Genomic DNA, 24,717 nt, shown 5'->3' on the forward strand with positions numbered 1-24,717 from the left:
CAATTCCACTATTGCTGCTCACGCCACACTGGTCCACTGATTCACATCGGAATGAAACCTGCGAGTCTCCGCTGTCCGCTCAGGCGGGAGGGAGAGAGGACGAACAACTATGAACGGTAGACCTACAGTCTGCAGTAGTTTCAACTGTTGAATGGTAACTGATTTTTAGAAGAAAAAAAACCCATGAGCGCAGTTACCGACACATGTCATAACAGAGCTGCCAACTCTCACCCATTGGCGGTGATTCACGCATTTGACACTCTGATCATGGCACACCTCTTATATCTCACGCATTCTCACGCAAAATACTTTCTTAGTCTCCAACTGAATAACCATGTCCTAGCCTGATAGTGTTGGGCAGGCTAACTGCAATAGAGGAGGGACTGTAATTTCGCTAAAACTGATCATTCAGACTTTATAAACTAGAACGTGTTATAATAGCGCATGAAGTGTCCTTCTAAGAAAAGACTGGATGTTAAACTGCGGAAGGTTCTAAGTTACATCATCAGACTCAGACCACTGACTGCTCTCTGCTGTAGTTCATTCAGCAAGCAGCCTGGAAACTCCAGAGACAAGTTCCACAACATAGTTAACACGTCATTAAGACCACTGACTGCTCTCTGCTGTAGTTCATTCAGCAAGCAGCCTGGAAACTTCAGAGACAAGTTCCACAACATAGTTTACACGTCATTAAGATTCTAACTCCTATAGCTTTTAATAGACCGACCACGCGACAGGCTTCATTCATAATGCATGAATGAAATGATAGTCATCGCCCGGGACTAAACTAACTGGGGAATGTTTGCTGAACAGGACCCAACGTTTTGGAACATTCAGATGTTATGAACAAACATCCCTCTCTGACATTTAAAATAGTGATTCAGGTTGGCTCTATATCTTGTAATTCTATCTTTAACATTCGGCAACGTTTGGGACTGAACGTTGCCCTGAGGTGTATTCATTAGGAACCAAACGAACAGAAACCGCCCGAAATACTAAGGGACTAACCTGAACGTGTCCAGTGAGAAACACTCGTTTTTGTTGCAACATGTTGTGCTACGATCTGCATGATTGAATATACCCCTGGAAAGTATGAGACAGCGTTCCTGCTGGTGACAACAAACCACTTTCATGAGCCAAACGCTGTCGAATGATGCCGATAGAAATGACAAGAATAGAGCGGACGTGATTCCTTATTCTAAATGTCAGAGATATGTTTGTCCTACATCGTGTATTTCTATCTGAACGTTCAAAAATGTTGCGTCTTGCTGAACCGCCCCCAACAATGTTTTTTTTAACACGGAAATATAAGTGAAAGTAAAATAGGTATAGCTACACACAAGGCCACTGCAGCAGAGACAGATTTCAGAGACACGAGGTAAGGGTTTTCAAACAATTTATCATAACAACCTGTTAAATTAAGGTTCTACTTGCTACATTTGAGTTGGTCTAGACTAAACTTCATAAAAAGGTCGAGAAATTGAGTCAGACGAATTGTCAAAGGAGCTGCAGTCCATAAATCTGTCCAGTACATTAAGTTGTCTATGTAGGACGAGTTCGATTTGTTTCCTTATATCCTAAATAATATAATATCAGGTTGCATTGTCATCCACTGATCCACGTTAGGATGAATCCTGCTATTCTCCACTCAGGCGGAAAGAGAGACGGTTAAACGATAAATTAAGTAACGATCTGCAATATAACTGTGGCCATTTCATTGAGCGATTCTTGCGCATTGGTGTCCGACAATAGTTGGCTACAATGCGGAGCCCGGAAAATAACAGGTCAATTCAATTGTTGTTTCCGGAAACCCTGTTACTGAAGGCATATGTATCTATAATCCGTTGTCCGCCGGACCGGATTGTGTGTGGATATCTTGATAGAAACCGTCTGATCATTTCTCCAAACCGCCACCTATAACTTGGCTGTATTAAGATACGAGGAAGCGCGTATTGTGCGCTGAATACCACAGCCAATGTGCCGGTTTGGAGAAAAGTTGAGTTCAGACTGTTTCTACAGCTCTACGGATATCCACACATGATAGAATCCGGACCGATGTACAATGAGTTACAGATTATCAATAACACGATTTTCGGAAACAAGTAACCTACCTCCCTACAAAATGTTGTCAGTAATGTTTGAGGCTCCGCATTGTAGCCACCGAGGACGCCAATGCGCGCATGTGCAGCGTCCTATATAGAAACAAGAATGAATAGAAGTCTCCATTCAAGTCAATGACGTCATAATGGGTGGACTGGCGGCCATGTTGAGTGTACCCATGGTTCAGAATGGACAGGTTAAGACAAGAGGATTATAATATCCCATAACTCTTTGCGCTACTATTTAAAAAAAAAATATATATATAATAATATAAAATTCAGCAAAGGCTTTGGTCCAATTAATTTGCTTATATTGTAATGGTTCCACATGGAAATATTACTCTCTGGCTCTTCCCATCTTCAACCTGACCAGCTAGCTAATCAGCTGTGTATGAATAAGATGTATCTTATATGCTAACATTAGTTAGCAGGGTAGATGGTTGTATTCAACCTGACCAGCTAGCTAATCAGCTGTGTATGAATAAGATGTATCTTATATGCTAACATTAGTTAGCAGGGTAGATGGTTGTATTCAACCTGACCAGCTAGCTAATCAGCTGTGTATGAATAAGATGTATCTTATATGCTAACATTAGTTAGCAGGGTAGATGGTTGTATTCAACCTGACCAGCTAGCTAATCAGCTGTGTATGAATAAGATGTATCTTGTATGCTAACGTTAGTTAGCAGGGTAGATGGTTGTATTCAACCTGACCAGCTAGCTAATCAGCTGTGTATGAATAAGATGTATCTTATATGCTAACATTAGTTAGCAGGGTAGATGGTTGTATTCAACCTGACCAGCTAGCTAATCAGCTGTGTATGAATAAGATGTATCTTATATGCTAACATTAGTTAGCAGGGTAGATGGTTGTATTCAACCTGACCAGCTAGCTAATCAGCTGTGTATGAATAAGATGTATCTTATATGCTAACATTAGTTAGCAGGGTAGATGGTTGTATTCAACCTGACCAGCTAGCTAATCAGCTGTGTATGAATAAGATGTATCTTATATGCTAACATTAGTTAGCAGGGTAGATGGTTGTATTCAACCTGACCAGCTAGCTAATCAGCTGTGTATGAATAAGATATATCTTATATGCTAACATTAGTTAGCAGGGTAGATGGTTGTATTCAACCTGACCAGCTAGCTAATCAGCTGTGTATGAATAAGATGTATCTTATATGCTAACATTAGTTAGCAGGGTAGATGGTTGTATTCAACCTGACCAGCTAATCAGCTGTGTATGAATAAGATGTATCTTATATGCTAACGTTAGTTAGCAGGGTAGATGGTTGTATTCAACCTGACCAGCTAGCTAATCAGCTGTGTATGAATAAGATGTATCTTATATGCTAACATTAGTTAGCAGGGTAGATGGTTGTATTCAACCTGACCAGCTAGCTAATCAGCTGTGTATGAATAAGATGTATCTTATATGCTAACGTTAGCTAGCAGGCTAGATGGTTGTCATTTTTCTGACATTCTCTTATGATCTGCTTCTGACCGCTTACCTTCTGCCGAGGCAGCGTAGCTACAACTCTTGAGCTGGTCCTATGGTTGAATCAGAGAGGTAGAACCTCCTTGGGTTCGGTTCTGTTTTTTTCTTGTCTGAGTATCCTTGTTTCACTGCCAATATAAAATGAAAGCATCTAGTGTTCAGCAAAATAGCACAATGTCAAATTGGGCTCCCGAGTGCCGCAGCGGTCTAAGGTACTGCATCTCAGTGCAAGAGGTGACACTGCAGGCCCTGGTTCGAATCCAGGCTGCATCACATCCAGTAGTGATTGTATCCGCCATAGGGCGGCGCACAATTTGCCCAGCATCGTCCAGGTTTGGCCGGGGTAGGCTCTCATTGTAAATAGGAATTTGTTCTTAACTGACTTGCCTAGTTAAATAAAGGTTTAAAAAAATGCAGGTAGCCTTAACATCCTATCACATTAACTGTTACATTCTAGCGGGAATGCCACTAATTGTCCATATGTAGCCAAACATAGCTGCTGCTCATTCCGTTTGCTCGAAAATTGATAAATGGTTAAAAAAAAGTAAGGCCCCAGTCCATAGAAACACACACCAGCTCTGCTGCTACTACCAGCAGTACTGCACCTGTCGACGATACAAGTTGTTCTGCTTCCACGAGCACATCCAATGCTAGCATCAGTCATTCTACATTTGTTGTTAGCCCAGCTAGCATGGACACTGACAGTTGTGGATCTGATTCAGCCAAAGAGCTACTGCCCCCTTACCCGGGAAAGCACCGAACAACAGACAGGGACATTGGACCAGCGGAGAGGCGTAAATATTATGAGAACTACATTGATTTGGGGTTCACTTACACTACCGTTCAAAAGTTTGGGGTCACTTAGACATTTCCTTGTTTTTGAAAGAAAAACATTTTTTTGTTGTCAATTATAATAACATCAAATTGATCAGAAATAGAGTGTAGTGTACTTCTCCCTTACCTCACCTCGCTCATCAACTCATCCCTGACCGCTGGCTACGTCCCTTCCGTCTTCAAGAGAGCGAGAGTTGCACCCCTTCTGAAAAAACCTACACTCGATCCCTCCGATGTCAACAACTACAGACCAGTATCCCTTCTTTCTTTTCTCTCCAAAACTCTTGAACGTGCCGTCCTTGGCCAGCTCTCCCACTATCTCTCTCAGAATGACCTTCTTGATCCAAATCAGTCAGGTTTCAAGACTAGTCATTCAACTGAGACTGCTCTTCTCTGTATCACGGAGGCGCTCCGCACTGCTAAAGCTAACTCTCTCTCCTCTGCTCTCATCCTTCTAGACCTATCGGCTGCCTTCGATACTGTGAACCATCAGATCCTCCTCTCCACCCTCTCCGAGTTGGGCATCTCCGGCGCGGCCCATGCTTGGATTGCGTCCTACCTGACAGGTCGCTCCTACCAGGTGGCGTGGCGAGAATCTGTCTCCTCGCCACGCGCTCTCACCACTGGTGTCCCCCAGGGCTCTGTTCTAGGCCCTCTCCTATTCTCGCTATACACCAAGTCACTTGGCTCTGTCATAACCTCACATGGTCTCTCCTATCATTGCTATGCAGACGACACACAATTAATCTTCTCCTTTCCCCCTTCTGATGACCAGGTAGCGAATCGCATCTCTGCATGTCTGGCAGACATATCAGTGTGGATGACGGATCACCACCTCAAGCTGAACCTCGGCAAGACGGAGCTGCTCTTCCTCCCGGGGAAGGACTGCCCGTTCCATGATCTCGCCATCACGGTTGACAACTCCATTGTGTCCTCCTCCCAGAGCGCTAAGAACCTTGGCGTGATCCTGGACAACACCCTGTCGTTCTCAACCAACATCATGGCGGTGGCCCGTTCCTGTAGGTTCATGCTCTACAACATCCGCAGAGTACGACCCTGCCTCACACAGGAAGCGGCGCAGGTCCTAATCCAGGCACTTGTCATCTCCCGTCTGGATTACTGCAACTCGCTGTTGGCTGGGCTCCCTGCCTGTGCCATTAAACCCCTACAACTCATCCAGAACGCTGCAGCCCGTCTGGTGTTCAACCTTCCCAAGTTCTCTCACGTCACCCCGCTCCTCCGTGAGGGGAACGGCACCGCAGTACCTCCAGGCTCTGATCAGGCCCTACACCCAAGCAAGGGCACTGCGTTCATCCACCTCTGGCCTGCTCGCCTCCCTACCATTGAGGAAGTACAGTTCCCGCTCAGCCCAGTCAAAACTGTTCGCTGCTCTGGCCCCCCAATGGTGGAACAAACTCCCTCACGACGCCAGGACAGCGGAGTCAATCACCACCTTCCGGAGACACCTGAAACCCCACCTCTTCAAGGAATACCTAGGATAAGATAAGTAATCCTTCTCACCACCCCCCCTTAATGATTTAGATACACTATTGTAAAGTGGCTGTTCCACTGGATGTCAGAAGGTGAATTCACCAATTTGTAAGTCGCTCTGGATAAGAGCGTCTGCTAAATGACTTAAATGTAAAAAATGTAGACATTGTTAATGTTGTAAATGACTGTTGTAGCTGGAAACGGCTGATTTTTTTTAATGGAATAACTTCATAGGCGTACGGAGGCCCATTATCAGCAACCATCACGCCTGTGTTCCAATGGCACTTTGTGTTAGCTAATCCAAGTTTATCATTTAAAAGGCTGATTGATCATTAGAAAACCCTTTTGCAATTATTTTAGCACAGCTGAAAACTGTTGTGCTGATTAAAGAAGCAATAAAACTGCACATTTTTTAGGCTAGTTGGGTATCTGGTGCATCAGCATTTGTGGGTTCGTATACAGGCTCAAAATGGTCAGACACAAAACTTTCTTCTGAAACTCATCAGTCTATTCTTGTTCTGAGAAATGAGAAATTGCAGAGAAACTGCAGATCTGGCACAATGCTGTATACTACTCCCTTATCAGAACAGCGCAAACTGGCGCTAACCAGAATAGAAAGAGGAGTGGGAGGCCCCGGTGCACAACTTAGCAAGAGGACAAGTACATTAGATTGTCTAGTTTGAGAAACAGACACCTCACAAGACCTCAACTGGCAGCTTCATGAAATAGTACCTGCAAAACACCAGTCTCAACGTCAACAGTGAAGAGGCGACTCCGGGATGCTGGACTTCTAGGCAGAGTTGCAAAGAAAAAGCCATATCTCAAGAACACAGACACTGGACAGAGGAAGATTGGAAAAAAGTGTTATGGACGAATCTAAGTTTTTGAGGTGTTAGGATCATAAAGAAGAACATTCATGAGATGCAGAAAAAATGAAAAGATGCTGGAGGAGTGCTTGATGCCATCTGTCAAGCATGGTGGAGGCATTGTGATGGTCTGCTTTGGTGGTGGTAAAGGGGAGATTTGTTGGGATCTTGGAGAAGGTAGGCTATCAATCCATTTTGCAATACCCTGTGGACGGTGCTGAAATGGAGCCAATTTCGCCCTACAACAGAACAATGATGAAAAGCACAGCTCCAAACCATACAATAACTATGTAGGGAAGAAGCAGTCAGCTGGTATTCTGTCTATAATGGAGTGGCCAACATAGTCACTGGATCTCAACCCTATTGAGCTGTTGTGGGAGGAGCTTGACCGTATGGTACATAAGAAGTAACCCTCAAGCCAATCCAACTTGTAGGAGGTGCTTCAGGAATCATGGGGTGAAATCTCTTCAGGTTACCTCAACAAATTGACAGCTAGAATGCCAAAGGTCTGCAAGGCTGTAATTGCTGCAAATGGAGGATTCTTTGACAAAAGCAACATTTGAAGGACACAATTATTATTTCAGTTGAAAATCATTTTTTATAATCTTGTCAACATCTTGACTATATTTCCTATTCATTTTGCCACTCATTTCATGTATGTTTTCATGGAAAACAAGTACATTTCTAAGTGACCCCAAACGTTTGAACAGTAGTGTATATTGGGAGTAATGCCTTTCCTCAGTGTGTTTATATGTGCAAAAGTACTATCTCACAACTTGATAAAACCTTCTTGCGCAGACATTTACAAATGAAACATGTAAAAAAATAAGCCACAGGAGTTTTTTGAGCGAGAATTACAGACTTTCGAGTAGTAAGACATGTATAAAAGCATCAGATACCATTAATAAGAAGGGGCTAGAAGCGTCTTATATGGTGAGCTACCGAGTGGCTAGGACAGGCAAGCCCCATACTATTGTGGAGGACTTAATTCTTCCTGATACCGCAGATATGTCTGAGATAACGCTGGGGGAAAATGCCCAAAAACATATACAGACAATGCCTTCATCAAACAACACTGTTTCACAACGCATCATTGATATGGCAGGAGATGTCTTGAAACGATTACTGCTTTGTGTACAAGCCAGTGAATTCTATGCATTAGGCATTTCAGCTGGATAGGTCAACAGACATGGCGGGCCTGACACAGCTTCTGGTATGTCCGTTATGTTCATAGGGGGGGGGGAAATTAAGGAAGACATCGTCTTCTGGAAACCAGGACAACAGGAGAAGATATTTAAAAGTACTGGACAGCTTTGTGACATGAAATGGACTTTGGTGGTCAAGATGTGTTGGTATGTGGTATAAAATGATATGGCCAGCGACCATGTAACGCTTTTACAACATACAGAAGTGCGCTGGTTATCGAGGGGCAAAATATTGACACGTTTTTTTTATTGAGAGACGAGCTTAAAACCTGTTACATCTATGGGGGCGCTATTTCATTATTGGATAAAAAAACGTGCCCGTTTTAAGCGCAATATTTTGTCACAAAAATATGCTCGACTATGCATATAATTGACAGATTTGGAAAGAGGACACTCTGATGTTTCCAAAAATGCAAAGATATTGTCTGTGAGTGCCCCAGAACTGATGCTACAGGCGAAACCAAGATGAAACTTCAACCAGGAAATGAGCAGGATTTTTGAGGCTCTGTTTTTCATTGTCTCCTTATATGGCTGTGAATGCGCAAGGAATGAGCCTGCCCAATCTATCGTTTCCCCAAGGTGTCTGCAGCATTGTGACATATTTGTAGGCATATCATTGGAAGATTGACCATAATAGACTACATTTTCCAGGTGTCCGCCCGGTGTCCTCCGTTGAATTTGGTGTGTCATCTTCAACTGCACGTCTTTTTCCAAGCAATGCACCGGAGAAAGTAGACTACCACGAACGAGATATCAATGAAGAGATATGTGAAAAACACATTGAGGATTGATTCTAAACAGCGTTTGCCGTGTTTCAGGCGATATTATGGAGTTAATTTGGAAAACAGTTCGCCGTTTTGATGACTGAATTTTTTTTTTTTTTTTTTTTTTTTTTTTTGGTACCCAAACGTGATGTACAAAACGGAGCGATTTCTCCTACACAAAGAATATTTCAGGAAAAACTGAACATTTGCTATGTAACTGAGAGTCTCCTCATTGAAAACATCCGAAGTTCTTCAAAGGTAAATGATTTTATTTGAATCCTTTTCTGGTTTTTGTGCCAATGTTGCCCGCTAAATGCTACGCTAAATGCTACACTAGCTATCAATACTCTTACACAAATGCTTGTTTTGCTATGGTTCAAAAGCATATTTTGATGACAGTGTTGTTAAGAAAAGGCTAAGCTTGAGAGCTAGCACATTCATTTCATTTGCGATTTTCATAAATAGTTAACATAACGTTATGCTAATGAGCTTGAGGCTATAACTGGATACAGGTTTTTTTCATAGCCAAACGTGAACAAAACAGAGCGATTTGTCCTACACAAATAATATTTTTTGAAAAAACTGAACATTTGCTATCTAACTGAGAGTCTCCTCATTGAAAACATCTGAAGTTCTTCAAAGGTAAATTATTTTATTTGAATGGTTTTCTTGTTTTTGTGAAAATGTTGCTGGCTGAATTCTAGGCTTATAGCTATGCTAGCTATCAATACTCTTACACAAATGCTTGTTTAGTTATGGTTGAAAAGCATATTTTGAAAATCTGAGATGACAGTGTTGTTAACAAAAGCCTAAGCTTGAGAGCAAATATATTTATTTCATTTCATTTGTGATTTTCATGAATAGTTATGCACATGAGCTTGAGGCTATAAATAGGATCCCGGATCCGGGATTGCTCGACGCAAGAAGTTAAGAAACCCTCCTGTTCTCCACTCATGTTTGAACTCGTTACCTGTATAAAAGACACCTTTTCACACACTCAATCAAACAGACTCCAACCTCTCCACAATGGCCAAGACCAGAGAGCTGTGTAAGGACATCAGGGATAAAATTGTAGACCTGCACAAGGCTGGGATGGGCTACAGGACAATAGGCAAGCAGCTTGGTGAGAAGGCAACAACTGTTGGCGCAATTATTAGAAAACGGAAGAAGTTCAAGATGACGGTCAATCACCCTCGGTCTGGGGCTCCATGCAAGATCTCACCTCGTGGGGCATCAATGATCGTGAGGAAGGTGAGGGATTAGCCCAGAACTACACGGCAGGACCTGGTCAATGACCTGAAGAGAGCTGGGACCACAGTCTCAAAGAAAACCATTAGTAACACACTACACCGTCATGAGTTTAAATCCTGCAGTGCACGCAAGGTCCTCCTGCTCAAGCCAGCGCATGTCCAGGCCCTTCTGAAGGTTGCCAATGACCATCTGGATGATCCAGAGGAGGAATGGGAGAAGGTCATATGGTCTGATGAGACAAGAATAGAGCTTTTTGGTGTAAACTCCACTCGCCGTGTGTGGAGGAAGAAGAAGGATGAGTAGAACCCCAAGAACACCCATCCCAACCATGAAGCATGGAGGTGGAAACATCATTCTTTGGGGATGCTTTTCTGCAAAGGGGACAGGATGACTGCACCGTATTGAGGGGAGGATGGATGGGGCCATGTATTGCGAGATCTTGGCCAACAACCTTCCCTCAGTAAGAGCATTGAAGATGGGTCGTGGCTGGGTCTTCCAGCATGATCCCTGCTGCAGTGTGTGCAAACCTGGTCAAGAACTACAGGAAACGTATGATCTCTGTAATTGCAAACAAAGGTATTAAGTTCTGCTTTTCTGACGTATCAAATACTTATGTCATGCAATAAAATACAAATTAATTACGTAAAAAATCATACAATGTGATTTTCTGGATTTTTGTTCTAGATTCCGTCTGTCCTATGATAAAAATTACAGACCTCTACATGCTTTGTAAGTAGGAAAACCTGCAAAATCGGCAGTGTTTCAAATACTTGTTCTCCCCACTATAACAACATGCTATTTAACAACTTTGTCAAGGTATTATCACATCAGGAAAGGGTTTGTGTCAAACTGAGTGAGAAGATTTAACCAGGTAGGCTAGTTGAGAACAAGTTCTCATTTACAACTGAGACCATGCCAAGATAAAGCAAAACAGTGTGACACAAACACCAACACAGAGTTACACATGGAATAAACAAGCGCACAGTCAATAACACAATATAAAAAAGGAAGTCTATCTACAGTGAGTGTCACGGCTTTCGTCTGTAGAAGGAGGAGCGGACCAAAATGCAGCATGGTTGTTATTCATCTTACTTTAATAAAGAAACTGTACACGAACAAACTAACAAAACAACAAATGTGCGAAAACCTAAAACAGTCCTATCTGTTGCAAAACACAGAGACAGGAACAATCACCCACAAACACACAGTGAAACCCAGGCTACCTAAATATTGTTCCAAATCAGAGACAATGACTAACACCTGCCTCCGATTGAGAACCATATCAGGCCAGACATAGAAATAGACAAACAAGATATCCAACATAGAATGCCCACTCAGATCAGACCCTGACCAACCAAAACATAGAAACATACAAAGTAAACTATGGTCAGGTGTGACAGTCCCCCCCCAAGGTGCGGACTCCGGCCGCAAAACCTGAACCTATCGGGGAGGGTCTGGGTGGGCGGGCATCTGTCCGCGGTGGCGGCTCTGGTGCTGGACGTGGCCCCCACTTCACCGTAGTATTCCCCCACCTTGTCCGCTTCCGTGACCTAGCCACGGCAACCCTACTTAATAACACGGGACAGAGGGGCAGCTCGGGACAGAGGGGCAGCTCGGGACAGAGGGGCAGCTCGGGACAGAAGGGCAGCTCGGGCAGAGGGGCTCTTCAGACTCCGGCAGCAGCGCCGGACAGGCGGGAGACTCCGGCAGCAGTGCCGGACAGGCGGGAGACTCCGGCAGCACAGGAGAGGAGGAAGGCTCTGGCAGATCCTGGCTGACTGGCGGATCTGGACGAGTCTGGCTGACTGGCGGATCTGGAAGAGTCTGGCTGACTGGCGGATCCTGGCAGACTGACGGCTCTGGCTGCTCCATGCTGACTGTCGGCTCTGGCTGCTCCATGCTGACTGGCTGCTCCATGCAGACTGGCGGCTCTGGCTGCTCCATGCAGACTGGCGGATCTGGCTGCTCCATGCTGACTGGCGGATCTGGCTGCTCCATGCTGACTGGCGGCTCTGGCTGCTCCATGCTGACTGCCGGCTCTGTCTTCTCCATGCTGACTGGCGGCTCTGGCTACTCCATACTGACTGGCGGCTCTGGCTGCTCCATGCTGACTGGCGGCTCTGGCTGCTCCATGCTGACTGGCGGCTCTGGCTGCTCCATGCAGACAAGTAGCTCCTTGCAGACAAGTAGCTCCTTGCAGACTGGTAGCTCTGGCTGTTCCATGCAGACTGACAGTTCTGGCTGTTCCATGAAGACTGACAGCTCTGGCTGCTCCATGCAGGCTGGCAGCTCTGGCTGCGCTAAACAGGCAGGAGACTCCGGCAATGCTATAGAGGCTGAAGGCTCTGGCAGCGCTAAACAGGCGGGAGACTCCGGCAGCGCAGGAGAGGAGGAAGGCTCCGGCAGAGCTGGAGAGGCGAGGCGCACTGTAGGCCTGATGCGTGGTACTGGCACTGGTGGTACTGGGCCGAGGACACGCACAGGAAGCCTGGTGCGGGGAGCTGCCATCGGAGGGCTGGTGTGTGGGGGTGGTACTGGGTAGACCGGACCGTGCAGGCGCACCACAATGTCATTTGCTTTTGGGTGACAGTGAGAGAACCGTTAGGGTGAGAAACACAATTCGACCTCAGGTACGTTCCTACGGTCCCCCCGATCCGTGCAAGCCTAACCTTGACCGTGTGGCATTAACCCTTCACAGTTAAAATAAGGTGTTTACATCAAACAGTTTGCATTGACTTCTCTCCCCACAGGAATACATTGCCTGCTCCCCTAAATTCAACCTGGAGCTTATATGGGTTATGAATGCCTTATGAACCTGTCTTCGGTACCAGTCCATCAGGCCACTATAAGGTCTACCTGTGTTGATTCTAAGCTTCCTGGACCAACCGGAAGTGGTTAAAATCGCCCTAAAAGTGTATATCCATAACCTGCCTGCAGTTTGATAGACAGTGCATTCAACCCTGTGTAAATCAGTCAGTTTTTATGGTAAAGACTTAAAACTCAGGATTCTGTAATAGAATACCCCAATGAGGATGTGTGTTGAGTATATAGCTTCCTGTGCCAACCGGAAGTGCCATAATTGGTGTCTCATGGGCTGTTTCGAGGGGTTAAAAAAATCAGATCTTTCCAAAACTTCATATATGTGATTAGGCAACCACCATGAACTGTAAATCAGTCATTTTTCCCATAAAATTTCAAAGGAAAACTAAATCACACACACACACAGCTTGGAAGTAGGGACCCATTGGGGTGCGTAGAGACATACACTCCCTGCATTAGTTAACTTTGTTGGAACTTTTAAAGAACCGTCAGACCTAGATTTCCGAAACTTTAGAATCCTGTTCTAGACCTCAGGTCGATAGTGCGTGGTGAGTTACGTCACTCTAGAAGGTTCTCGGACCGAGAAACAGCCTCGTACATTTGCAATGACTTCAATTCATTTTGACCATTACAAAAATGTCGACATTTAGAAATGTCCCAGAGTCACAAGACTAGGTGCATTGTGACCGTCTCGGCCCATAGAGACAGAACCCAACGTTTCTGTCCGATAGCTCATTCAAGGACCCCGTAGCAAGTAATTGAAAAAAGTGGATTTTCAGCACCAATTAGGGTTTTACTCGGACACCAAATGACCTATCGAGCCGAAACTTGGGATTCGGGGTCGGCTCAGCTAGGCCTACACATAACACAAGAAATGGACCCGCAGCTAGAGTGTAACTACGTGTTTTATGGTTTTTTTTATGGTTTGAACCGACGGCGTTGTGAATTTTGGGCCAGCTCTGAAGTATGTGATACTTGGCTACTAAACGAGTTGGGAAAAGTGGGTTTGGTGTCAGTTTGTATCAGTTTGGTGTCAGAATGATATCAAATTGACTGATGGACGGTGACTTGCTGGTGACTCTTGTCCATTTGCAATATGTTTAAACAGTGAGGTACCATCACCAAAAGTGACATTCTGAAATCAACCCTAACGAGCGATGGAGAGGTACCAGAATCACTGCCCAGCCATCACGAGTTCATCGGGCCAGTCAATTTTGCATTCCTGCACGATTTTTATAGCATGACAATTTCGTGATGGTGAATGCCCATTGAACCATATTGCAAATGCACAGTGACTTTGCAAAAGTGAGAACATCACCAAATGGACATGATGAAATCAACACCACGAGTGATGGAAAGGAACTACAATCACTGCCCGGCCATCCCGAGTTCATCAGGCCAGTCAATTTTGCATTTCTGCATGATTTTTGAGCATGTCAAATTTCTTATGACATTTGGCCCCCACAAAACATATGCCTTATGCACAAGTAAAAAAAAAAAAAATTATGATAATAAAATGTGACTAAAGTATGTTGATACAGTTCTTATATTTGTGTAATTGACACAAAATTCGAAAGAATTTCGAAAAACGGTCCAGAAAGCACTTTTTTAAGGGGTGATAAGTTTTTGACAAAATTCATTTTTTCAAATTTTGGCTTTTGGATGTTGACTTGGGGTCCATTTCCTATATGAAAAACCACGGTGGAGCGCACACGCCACCTGTTGGATTTTTGAAGTGTTACAACTGGCAATTGCCATATGGCATTTGCAAAACATTTTGCATGAATCAACGCCGATTTGGGTGGTATTGGCCATCGTGTACATGGTTTGTCCTATGCCAATGTTTTCCCATTCATTTTTGTCCATTTCAGGGGGGTATTCCCTTACTAGCCTCAGTGCAGTGGGCAGCTGGGAGGAGGAGATCTTATTCACCATGTACTTTACAGTGTCCCAAAAGTTTTTGGAGTTAGAGCTACAGGATGCAAATTTCTGCTTTAAAAAGCTAGCCTTTGCCTTCCTGACTGACTGCTTGTATTGGTTCCTGTCTTCCCTGAAAAGTTGCATATCGCGGGGACTATTCGATGCTAGTGCAGTCCGCCACAGGATGTTTTTGTGCTGGTCGAGGGCAGTCAGGTCTGGAGTGAACCAAGGTCTATATCTATTCTTAGATCTACATTTTTTGAAAGGGGCATGCTTATTTAAGATGGTGAGGAAATTACTTTTAAAGAACGACCAGGCTTCCTCGACTGACGGGATGAGGTCAATATCCTTCCAGAATACCTGGGCCAGGTCGATTAGAAAGGCCTGCTCGCAGAAGTGTTTTAGAGAGCGTTTGACAGTGATGAGGGGTGGTCGTTTAACCGGGGCCCATAGCGGATGCAGGCAATGAGGCAGTGATCATTGAGATCCTGATTGAAAACAGCAAAGGTGTATTTGGAGGGCAAGTTGATCAGGATAATATCTATGAGGGTGCCCATGTTTACGGATTTAGGGTTGTACCTGGTGGGTTCCTTGATAATTTGTGTGAGATTGAGGGCATTTATCTTTGATTGTAGGACTGGCATATCCCAGTTTAGGTCACCTAACAGAACAAACTCTGAAGATAGATGGGGGGCAATCAATTCACACATGGTGTCCAGGGCACAGCTGGGAGCTGAGGCGGGTCTATAACAGGTGGTAACAGAGCGAGACTTATTTTTGGAGAAATTCATTTTTAAAAGTTAGAAGCTCGAACTGTTTGGGCATAGACCTGGAAAGTATGGCAGAACTTTGCAGGCTATCTCTGGAGTAGATTGCAATCTTAGCTTGATGCTAGCTGACTGAGGTAAAAACTATTTACAAGTCACAGAGACAATGTTTTCTGAGTAGCTTACTTTTACTGTATTTTGTCTCGGAGATTTGATAAAGAATCCATTTGTTAGTGATTTCTGAGTTAGTTTTACATGTTAAAATGGTTCTGTGTAAAATTGTGGCCGAGCATGCTCAGTCTGGAGTATTGACTTTCAGTGAGACTCGCTCGAAACCTTGTTTTTTTTGCAAAACGTTGTGCTGTGAACTTATGAAGTCACCCCGGGTACAATTTTTGTACGATGCTGTCCAGTAGATTTGGTTGGTTAAAGGCCTATAGGAAATGGCTTCATAATGCTGTCTAGTTGATTTGATTAGCTATAGACCTATAGGAATTGACTTCATAATGCTGTCTAGTAGATTTGGTTGGCTATAGGAATTGACTTCATAATGCTGTCTAGTAGATTTGGTTGGCTATAGGAAATGACTTCATAATGCTGTCTAGTAGATTTGGTTGGCTATAGGAAATGACTTCATAATGCTGTCTAGTAGATTTGGTAGACTATAGGAAATGACTTCATAATGCTGTCTAGTAGATTTGGTAGACTATAGTAAATGACTTCATAATGCTGTCTAGTTGATTTGATTAGCTATAGACCTATAGGAATTGACTTCATAATGCTGTCTAGTTGATTTGGTTGACTATAGTAAATGACTTCATAATGCTGTCTAGTTGATTTGATTAGCTATAGACCTATAGGAATTGACTTCATAATGCTGTCTAGTAGATTTGGTAGACTATAGGAAATGATATAATCTGATTCCTAATATTTTGTTTCCTAATGTCCTGAATTAGAGGGTATTTTAGGTCATTTTAGGTTGTGTATTATCCTACACTGATCAGTTATATTCTGAAAAAATGAATTTCTAGGTATATCATATGAGTAGTATTTTAATATCATACTCAAGGAGAAGTACTGATGGAAGAGATCATATACAACAACATTCAGGTAACCAATTAACTTCTGCCAACTGAATCAGTTCAACTGTCATCCATCTTTGATCTGACCCCATCAGAACCCCAAATATACTCTTGTTTTTCTCCATTGTCATAGATACATCCATATGTAGTTGGGGTACGTTGATTTTACATAAGATAAAACGTTTCATTTAATAAATAAACCTAATCATTACTTGACTGTTCTACTGTTGACTGACTATGTACTGTCTTCTTCCAGAGATCCAACGTGTTGAAACATACCAGTGATGTTGCAGTAACAACCTGAGACATGGCCTCTACAAGACAATCTGCTTTAGAGTACATTACAAATGGAAGGTTACGTCTCATTGGACGTCTCCAGAATCTGCCCCTCATTTTGGAAAACCTGTTCCAGCGCAAGGTTCTTCACGAGGAGGAAGTCAGTAAAATTCAGGCTGAAGTTGACCATTTTGACCAAACCAGAAAAATACTGGACTGGGTCTCGGCCAAAGGAGAGGCTGCATGCTACGAGTTACTGATGATTCTAGACATCACAAGGAAGAGGACCTTAGGCGACGCTGACTTACAGCAATGGATCAGCTGCTTCCCCTTCGAGGGAGACCCAGAGATGACAGACTACCTTGTTGGTAAGTTATCATATAGTATCCTATTAGTATACACTATATAGTATACAATTGGCTGTGCTGAAAATAGCATACCTGTTGAAATGTGTCTTTCAAATATTATTTTAGGTTAATTTAGCTTATTGTGCGACTCAGTGAATAGGGTTTGTACTTTTGGCACTATTCCTTTGGTTCCATGGTGCTGGGGAAGCTATTTGAAGAGCACATTGAAGGGGGTTGTACCTTTTTAGATTGTTCATCGTAAACAAGGACGACCAATGTAACAAAGTACATTGTTACGATTTACAATGAACAAAGTAAAAATGCCTTTATTATAATGGCATGTTCAATAAAGATTTGTGTCATTGTAATCCTTGTTGAAGGCTATGATGAAACGTGTCAGAGTTTTTATAGATATAGATATTGTTCTGTTGAACCATCATAATAAAGAAATTTTTGTTTTTACTGCCCCTCGGTCCTTCTTGTTTTTGATGACCATTTATCCCCAAAAGATCCCCTTCAATCTATGAAGATCTACTAGTGTATCCTTGTAGTTTTCTATCCTGATTTTCTCTCGTCCTTTAGATTGGCTTTGATTTGTTGGCACAGTGCATTTACTCTCTCTTCCCTTAATACCCTTATTTTAGGTTCAAAACCCTGTCAGAGATATCAGACACAGCTGAAATGTAAAGCACGGAAGATCACAGAGGGTGCATGGACACAAAGCTGTAGTCTCCTACCAGAGAGATGTAGAAATGATGGGACGTTCTCTTACACCCCTCTTGTGTTAGATACAGATGTGTGTTCATCTCTCTCTAAAATTAAAATGAAGAATAAAAGATGCAAGAAAGCTCGGCCTAAAAAGCTAAAGAGCTTCATCCCCTTGGCCAAACAGCAAACATCCCCAGCTGACCTGCTTAAAACATATGAGAATAAAATCCTCCTGGTTGGAAAACCTGGAATTGGAAAAACAACAGTCGCCCATCAAATGTTGAACCTCTGGGCAGAGAAAGATCACAGAGAACTAGATTACATGTTTTATTTTTATGTGAGAGACATTTCACACAAAAAACCCATGAGCCTGGAGGACCTTCTCTTTAACATGTACAGTGAGCCAAACGAAAGTAAAGAAGAAGTCTTACAGGATATTAAGAAGAACTCTGAAAACATTGTCATCATATTTGATGGAATCACAGACACAGACCTCTCCTTTTTGTCGGTAGTAAAGGACCTTGTGGAGAACCTCCTGCCTGATGCAAAGATTGTGACCACATGCAGACCAGATCAATCTGAAGACTTCCTGACAGACTGGCCCACAGACTGGTTCAGAGTGGAGGTGAAAGGGTTCAGTGATGAATCCATCAGGGCTTATTTAACACAGATGCTGAGTGCTGAGCCTGACTCCTTGAGCAGTGTGTTAAACAACCTAGAGTTGTTCAGTCTGTGCCATGTCCCAATGTACGCACTGATGGTGGTTGCCGGCATTTATTTCCCTACATCAGAGGCTTCTAAACAGACATGCACTATAACTGAAATGTACAGCAACATCTTCCATCACTGCATCCAAAAACACAGTGGAAAACGACTTACGGATATCGACAATTGTCTCAAAGAAAACAGAGAGAAAATATTGTCTTTGGCAGAAATTGCTTTTGATGCGACAAATGAAAAAAACATGAACTTGACAACACTGAGTTGTGAAGAAAGCAGTGTCCATTTTGCATTCTTGGGGGCACTTATGGTTAATGTTTCACCCACAGAGTCAGACACTTACTCTGCATTTCTCCACTACACAATGCAGGAGTTCTTTGGTGCCCTTTGGCTCTTACAGAATCCAGACAAAATCAGAGAGGTTCTCGAGAAGTGCCCGACTGAAGAATGGAAACACACAAAACACTTGATTCCTTTCCTGTGTGGCCTTCTGAATGAGAAGAATATTAAATTGGTTAACAGTCTAGTTCCAGCTCTACAGATCAAGAAGACGTCAGATTGGTTCTCCAAGGAAGTGGTGAACACATTTCTTCCATCTCAAACAAACCAAGATCATGCAGAAGGTGGTGCTCCTGAGTTTGAGATAGATCTTCTGTTTTTGTGTCAGTGCTTGTATGAATATCAGTCTACTGAGGCCTGTCAGCTTTTCCTGGACAAACTGAACTACCATCTAGACCTGAGTGGAGAACATCTTGATCCTCACCAGTGCTGTGCAGTCTCTTATGTGACCAGTCAGTCTGCAGAGAGAAAGGTTGGCTTGGACCTGAATGGCTGCACTGTGTCAGACCAAGGAGTAAGGCTGATACTGGGCTCTCTGAAGAATGTCAGACATCTTGGGTAAGGTTGTTATCTGTATACAAACTAACCTAGTCAAATAAAGATTGGTAATCAACAAACCAACTACTTTGCTTCCTTGTTTGTCTAATAGCATTTGAGGTCAGGATACATCTCTCTGTAAATTTAAAAACTGTCTCAAGACTTTTCCCTACTGATTAAATCACCCCCCAAATCCCTGCAAATAAGTTATCTTGATGAATGCAAAACACACTATCAGTAATTTACTGAGTTAGTTATTAAGATGACAAAACCTTTGGCTACTTCAAAAAATGTAAGATTTAAATTAAAAATCTAATCTGTTTTCTGATGATATATCTGACCCTTCAATGCATGTTAGACATCTTGGGTAATATTTGTTTTGTCTAATTCTAAGCAACCCATCTTTAAAAAAATATCTTATATTCTCTTCCCTTCAGATACTGAGTTATAAACACTTCTTTGTCATGCTACTTTGAAATAATCTGTATAATCTAATGTATAATCTATTCTCTTTTAAAGACCATCCTCTGATGATTCATCTGACCCCTCAATGTTGTGTCAACTCTGGAAAACTTTGCTGAGCAGTGAGGCAGAGATGGACTTCACCAGCTTACTTGGCATCTGTGGAAATGAGTTGCACCTTCCAGTCCAGGGTGAAGGACGAGTGTTTGAGAGAGCAGAAGAAGTGATGACACAGAGTCTAGAGAGGGTTCATCTCTGTGTACACTGGGATCAGAGAACTGTTCTCAGTGAAGCCCTCAGCAAAACCATTTTAAAGTGTCTACCAAATATCAACAAACTCAGGTGAGTATCATCCAGCAGCATGTGTCTGTTTCTGTTGTTGTAGTGCAGTATGTCTGTTTCTGTTGTTGTAGTGCAGTATGTCTGTTTCTGTTGTTGTAGTGCAGTATGTCTGTTTCTGTTGTTGTAGTGCAGTATGTCTGTTTCTGTTGTTATAGTGTAGTGCAGTATGTAGATTTTGAAAAGGCATTTAAAGTATGATAATAGACAATAGATATATAAATGCCTGGACTTGTATCGCTCGTCGGAAGAAGTGGACCAAGGTGCAGCGTGTCACACCCTGACCATAGTTTGCTTTGTATGTTTCTAAGTTTTGTTTGGTCAGGGTGTGATCTGAGTGGGCTGTGTTATGTGTTATGCTGTGGAGCGCACTGTGTCCCCAGTGCGGGTGCATAGCCCGGTGCGGTACATACCAGCTTCTCGTATCGGCCGGGCTAGAGTGAGCATCGAGCCAAGTGCCATGAAGCCGGCTCTACGCATCTGGTCTCCAGTGCATCTCCTTGGGCCGGCTTACATGGCACGAGCCTTGCGCACGGTGTCCCTGGTTCGCCTGCATAGCCCAGTGCAGGCTATTCCACCTCGCCGCACTGGCAGGGCGACCGGGAGCATTCAACCAGGTAAGGTTGGGCAGGCTCGGTACTCAAGAGATCCAGTGCGCCTGCACGGTCTGGTCTATCCGGTGCCACCTCCACGCATCAGCCCTCCGGTGGCAAATCCCCACACCGCACTCACCCTGAGGTGCGTGTCCTTGGCCCAGTACCACTAGTGCTGGCACCATGCACCAGGCCTACAGTGCGTCCCGCCGGTCCAGCGCTGCTAGAGCCTTCCTCCTCTCCAGCGCTGCTGGAGTCTCCAGTCTGCCCAGCGCCGCCTGAGCTACCCGTCTGCCCAGCGCCATCAGAGCTACCCGTCTGCCCAGCGCTGCCCCTCTGTCCCGAGCTGCCCCTCTGTCCCGAGCTGCCCCTCTGTCCCGAGCTGCCCCTCTGTCCCGAGCTGCCCCCGCGTCCCGAGCTGCCCCTCTGTCCCGAGCTGCCCCTCTGTCCCGAGCTGCCCCTCTGTCCCGAGCTGCCCCTCTGTCCCGAGCTGCCCCTCTGTCCCGAGCTGCCCCTCTGTCCCAAGCTGCCCCTCTGTCCAGTGGGTTCATTTAGAAGGGTCGCCGTGGTTAGGAGGTCACGGAAACGGACAATGGGACGGACTAAGACTATGGTGAAGTGGGGGCCATGTCCAGCACCAGAGCCGCCACCGCGGACAGATGCCCACCCACGCCCTCCCCAATAGGTTCAGGTTTTGCGGCCGGAGTCCGCACCTTGGGGTGGGTGGGTACTGTCACACCCTGACCATAGTTTGCTTTGTATGTTTCTATGTTTTGTTTGGTCAGGGTGTGATCTGAGTGGGCATTCTATGTTTCGTTTTTTTCACGTTTATTGTTTTTGTATATTGTTCGTATTCTTTTATTAAAGATGTTTATGAATCACCACGCTGCGTTTTGGTCCGAAATAATTTCACTTTACTATAGAATACTACAATAAAGTATCCAAAACACTACAGTAAAGTCTGCAGTCTAGTATACTAGTATTTTTTTAAAGAAGACAACAACACAACAAGAGACACACATGACAACAGTATTCAGTCTGTAAAAGAGGCCGCAGTCACATTCTCCCTGCTTCTGAACATAGACATTCTTGTGTTTTATGGGTCACAGGTTTACTCCTCTACAACATCAGAGAGGATCCCCTGAAAGACTGGAGACAGAAGAGAAAGCAGTCCTACTCGATTTGTGTCTACAAGCAGCACTAGATCACAGAGAAACATTCCAGAGAATTGTGAACACACTGCTGTCACTGTTCTCTGTTTATCAAACTGAGAGGTATGACATCCTGCTGGATCTGTACTCTCATGTGAAGTACAATAGGAATCAAACAGCCAGGAGTATCCTTCCATCATTGAAGCCAGTTTACCAGTCAGCTCCTGCAGTCTGGTCCATAGACCTCTCAGAGAGAAAGGCCTCCCTCCTCCTAGAAGTGCTGAAACTCCAACCAGGGAAGAAACCAGTAGAGCTGAAGGGCTGGTCAGATGAAGAGAGTGAAGTGAGGAGTTTCCTTCAGTGTCTGCCCTACATCTCACAGCTGAGGTGAGGGACTTTATCCAACAAGAGTCCATATATCATTGACCTGGTGTAGATAGTATTCATGGTTTACACTGTCTTTATCTTTTTAATACATTAACATGTGAAGAAGCTGTAGAAACTCTAATTCACTAGGGAGTTAAAATGAACAAAATTACAATTCATAGTTGTATTGTTTTAAAAGATGGAGTCATATGGTGCTATTAGTTTTCAGTTCCCCAACCCTGTTACTCATATCAGTCCTCATCACTCACCTGTATGTCATCTGTGTTTTAAACTGTTTGTTCAGATTGTGTTATAGAATTTTGTAATCAATGTTCATAATTAAAATTGATCTTAATCAGTCTGCAACCCAGAGGTTGTAAAGTTCTGGTCTTAAATTAAACAGAATTCCCAGCTCACAATTGATCAAATTTATTCGCGAGAGCTCTGCTGTGCATATACAAAGACGTTCCTTATATAAATTCTCTTAACCTACGCACATACATACACACTAACATTTGGATTCTCTCTTTTTCTCCTGAAGTCCCACCACAGTTTACCACTCAGCTGACAGTTTCAATCTCCCCCAGATACGAGAGCTCTGTCTCACCAGAATTACAGCCGGGTCGGTTCAAACATGAGTTAATGAGACTCTTTGTTTTCGTTAGGCATACATTCCTCTCTTCCCAGGTCCACACAACATCTAATCCCTAATGGTTAAGGTTCCAGGTAGAATGATTTTATCATTTATCTTTTAACCTTCATAAAATCTTTTAACAGATTTTCTCCACTGAAGGATAACATAAAGAGGAGAAAGAGAGAGAAGACATTCCTACTGAATCTGTGTCTTCAAGCAGCTCTCCATGAGAGAGGAACCATACAAACAACTGTTGAGAAAATGTTGTCACTGTCTAAAGTATATCACAACCAGAAATGTGATTTCCTGCTGGATCTGTACTCACATGTGAAGGACTATGAGACTCAAACAGGCAGCATGGTCCTTCCAGCATTACAGCCAGTTTACCAGTCAGCTCCTGCAGTCTGGTCCATAGACCTCTCAGAGAGAAAGGCCTCCCTCCTCCTAGAAGTGCTGAAACTCCAACCAGAGAAGAAACCAGTAGAGCTGAAGGGCTGGTCAGATGAAGAGAGTGAAGTGAGGAGTTTCCTTCAGTGTCTGTCCCACATCTCACAGCTGAGGTGAGTTGGAGCAGTACAGTTCAGAGATTGTAGTTGTCTGTCCCTGTATTTCCCTTTAGAGAGGAATTTTGTATCTTTCTGCAGTAACTTAATAATTAAATATACACATACTGTTTGGAAAATATGCAGTCTTTGTAGTCATGATTTTAAGGAACAATTGAAGTGGATGATGAGTTTAAGAAAGATGGTCATTGTATTTTACCCTCCATAATGTGACCATCAGAAATGCATATCATATCTCTCACATATTTGTTGTTAAACTGTTCTTGCAGTTTTACTCCAACACATGATCAGAGAAGATCCCCTGAAGAGAGGACAAAGAGAGAGAAGACATTCCTACTGAATATGTGCCTTCAAGCAGCTCACCATGAGAGAGGATCCATGCAAACAACTGTTGAGAAAATGTTGTCACTGTCTAAAGTATATCACAACCAGAAATGTGATTTCCTGATGGATCTGTACTCACATGTGAAGGACTATGAGACTCAAACAGGCAGGAGTTTCCTTCCAGCATTACAGCCAGTTTACCAGTCAGCTCCTGCAGTCTGGTCCATAGACCTCTCAGAGAGAAAGGCCTCCCTCCTCCTAGAAGTGCTGAAACTCCAACCAGGGAAGAAACCAGTAGAGCTGAAGGGCTGGTCAGATGAAGAGAGTGAAGTGAGGAGTTTCCTTCAGTGTCTGCCCTACATCTCACAGCTGAGGTGAGTGACTTTATCCAACAAGAGTCCATATATCATTGACCTGGTGTAGATAGTATTCATGGTTTACACTGTCTTTATCTTTTTAATACATTAACATGTGAAGAAGCTGTAGAAACTCTAATTCACTAGGGAGTTAAAATGAACAAAATTACAATTCATAGTTGTATTGTTTTAAAAGATGGAGTCATATGGTGCTATTAGTTTTCAGTTCCCCAACCCTGTTACTCATATCAGTCCTCATCACTCACCTGTATGTCATCTGTGTTTTAAACTGTTTGTTCAGATTGTGTTATAGAATTTTGAATTTTCAATGTTCATAATTAAAATTTATCTTAATCAGTCTGCAACCCAGAGGTTGTAAAGTTCTGGTCTTAAATTAAACA

At 43.5% G+C, this 24,717-nt stretch overlaps 1 protein-coding gene across 4 annotated transcripts in view; it reads left to right on the forward strand.

The window, feature by feature from the left end:
* Window positions 1–1,166: 1,166 nt before the first annotated feature.
* LOC135535770 (uncharacterized) overlaps window positions 1,167–24,717 on the forward strand; it is a 33,982-nt gene continuing 10,431 nt past the window's right edge. The window contains exons 1-7 of one of the 4 annotated variants that reach the window (XM_064962192.1): window positions 1,167–1,378; window positions 16,858–17,245; window positions 17,869–19,549; window positions 20,048–20,332; window positions 22,032–22,460; window positions 23,217–23,633; window positions 23,906–24,334. In XM_064962192.1, coding sequence (XP_064818264.1) covers window positions 16,909–17,245; window positions 17,869–19,549; window positions 20,048–20,332; window positions 22,032–22,460; window positions 23,217–23,633; window positions 23,906–24,334 — 3,578 coding nt within the window. In that variant the 5' untranslated portion in view covers window positions 1,167–1,378; window positions 16,858–16,908. Of the gene's footprint in view, window positions 1,379–16,453; window positions 17,246–17,868; window positions 19,550–20,047; window positions 20,333–22,031; window positions 22,461–23,216; window positions 23,634–23,905; window positions 24,335–24,717 lie in introns of those variants that run through there. The other 3 variants (XM_064962191.1, XM_064962194.1, XM_064962193.1) reach the window with 3 other exon arrangements.

The sequence above is a fragment of the Oncorhynchus masou genome, unplaced genomic scaffold, assembly GCF_036934945.1.
Source record: "Oncorhynchus masou masou isolate Uvic2021 unplaced genomic scaffold, UVic_Omas_1.1 unplaced_scaffold_514, whole genome shotgun sequence".
Classification (NCBI taxonomy): Eukaryota; Metazoa; Chordata; class Actinopteri; order Salmoniformes; family Salmonidae; genus Oncorhynchus; species Oncorhynchus masou.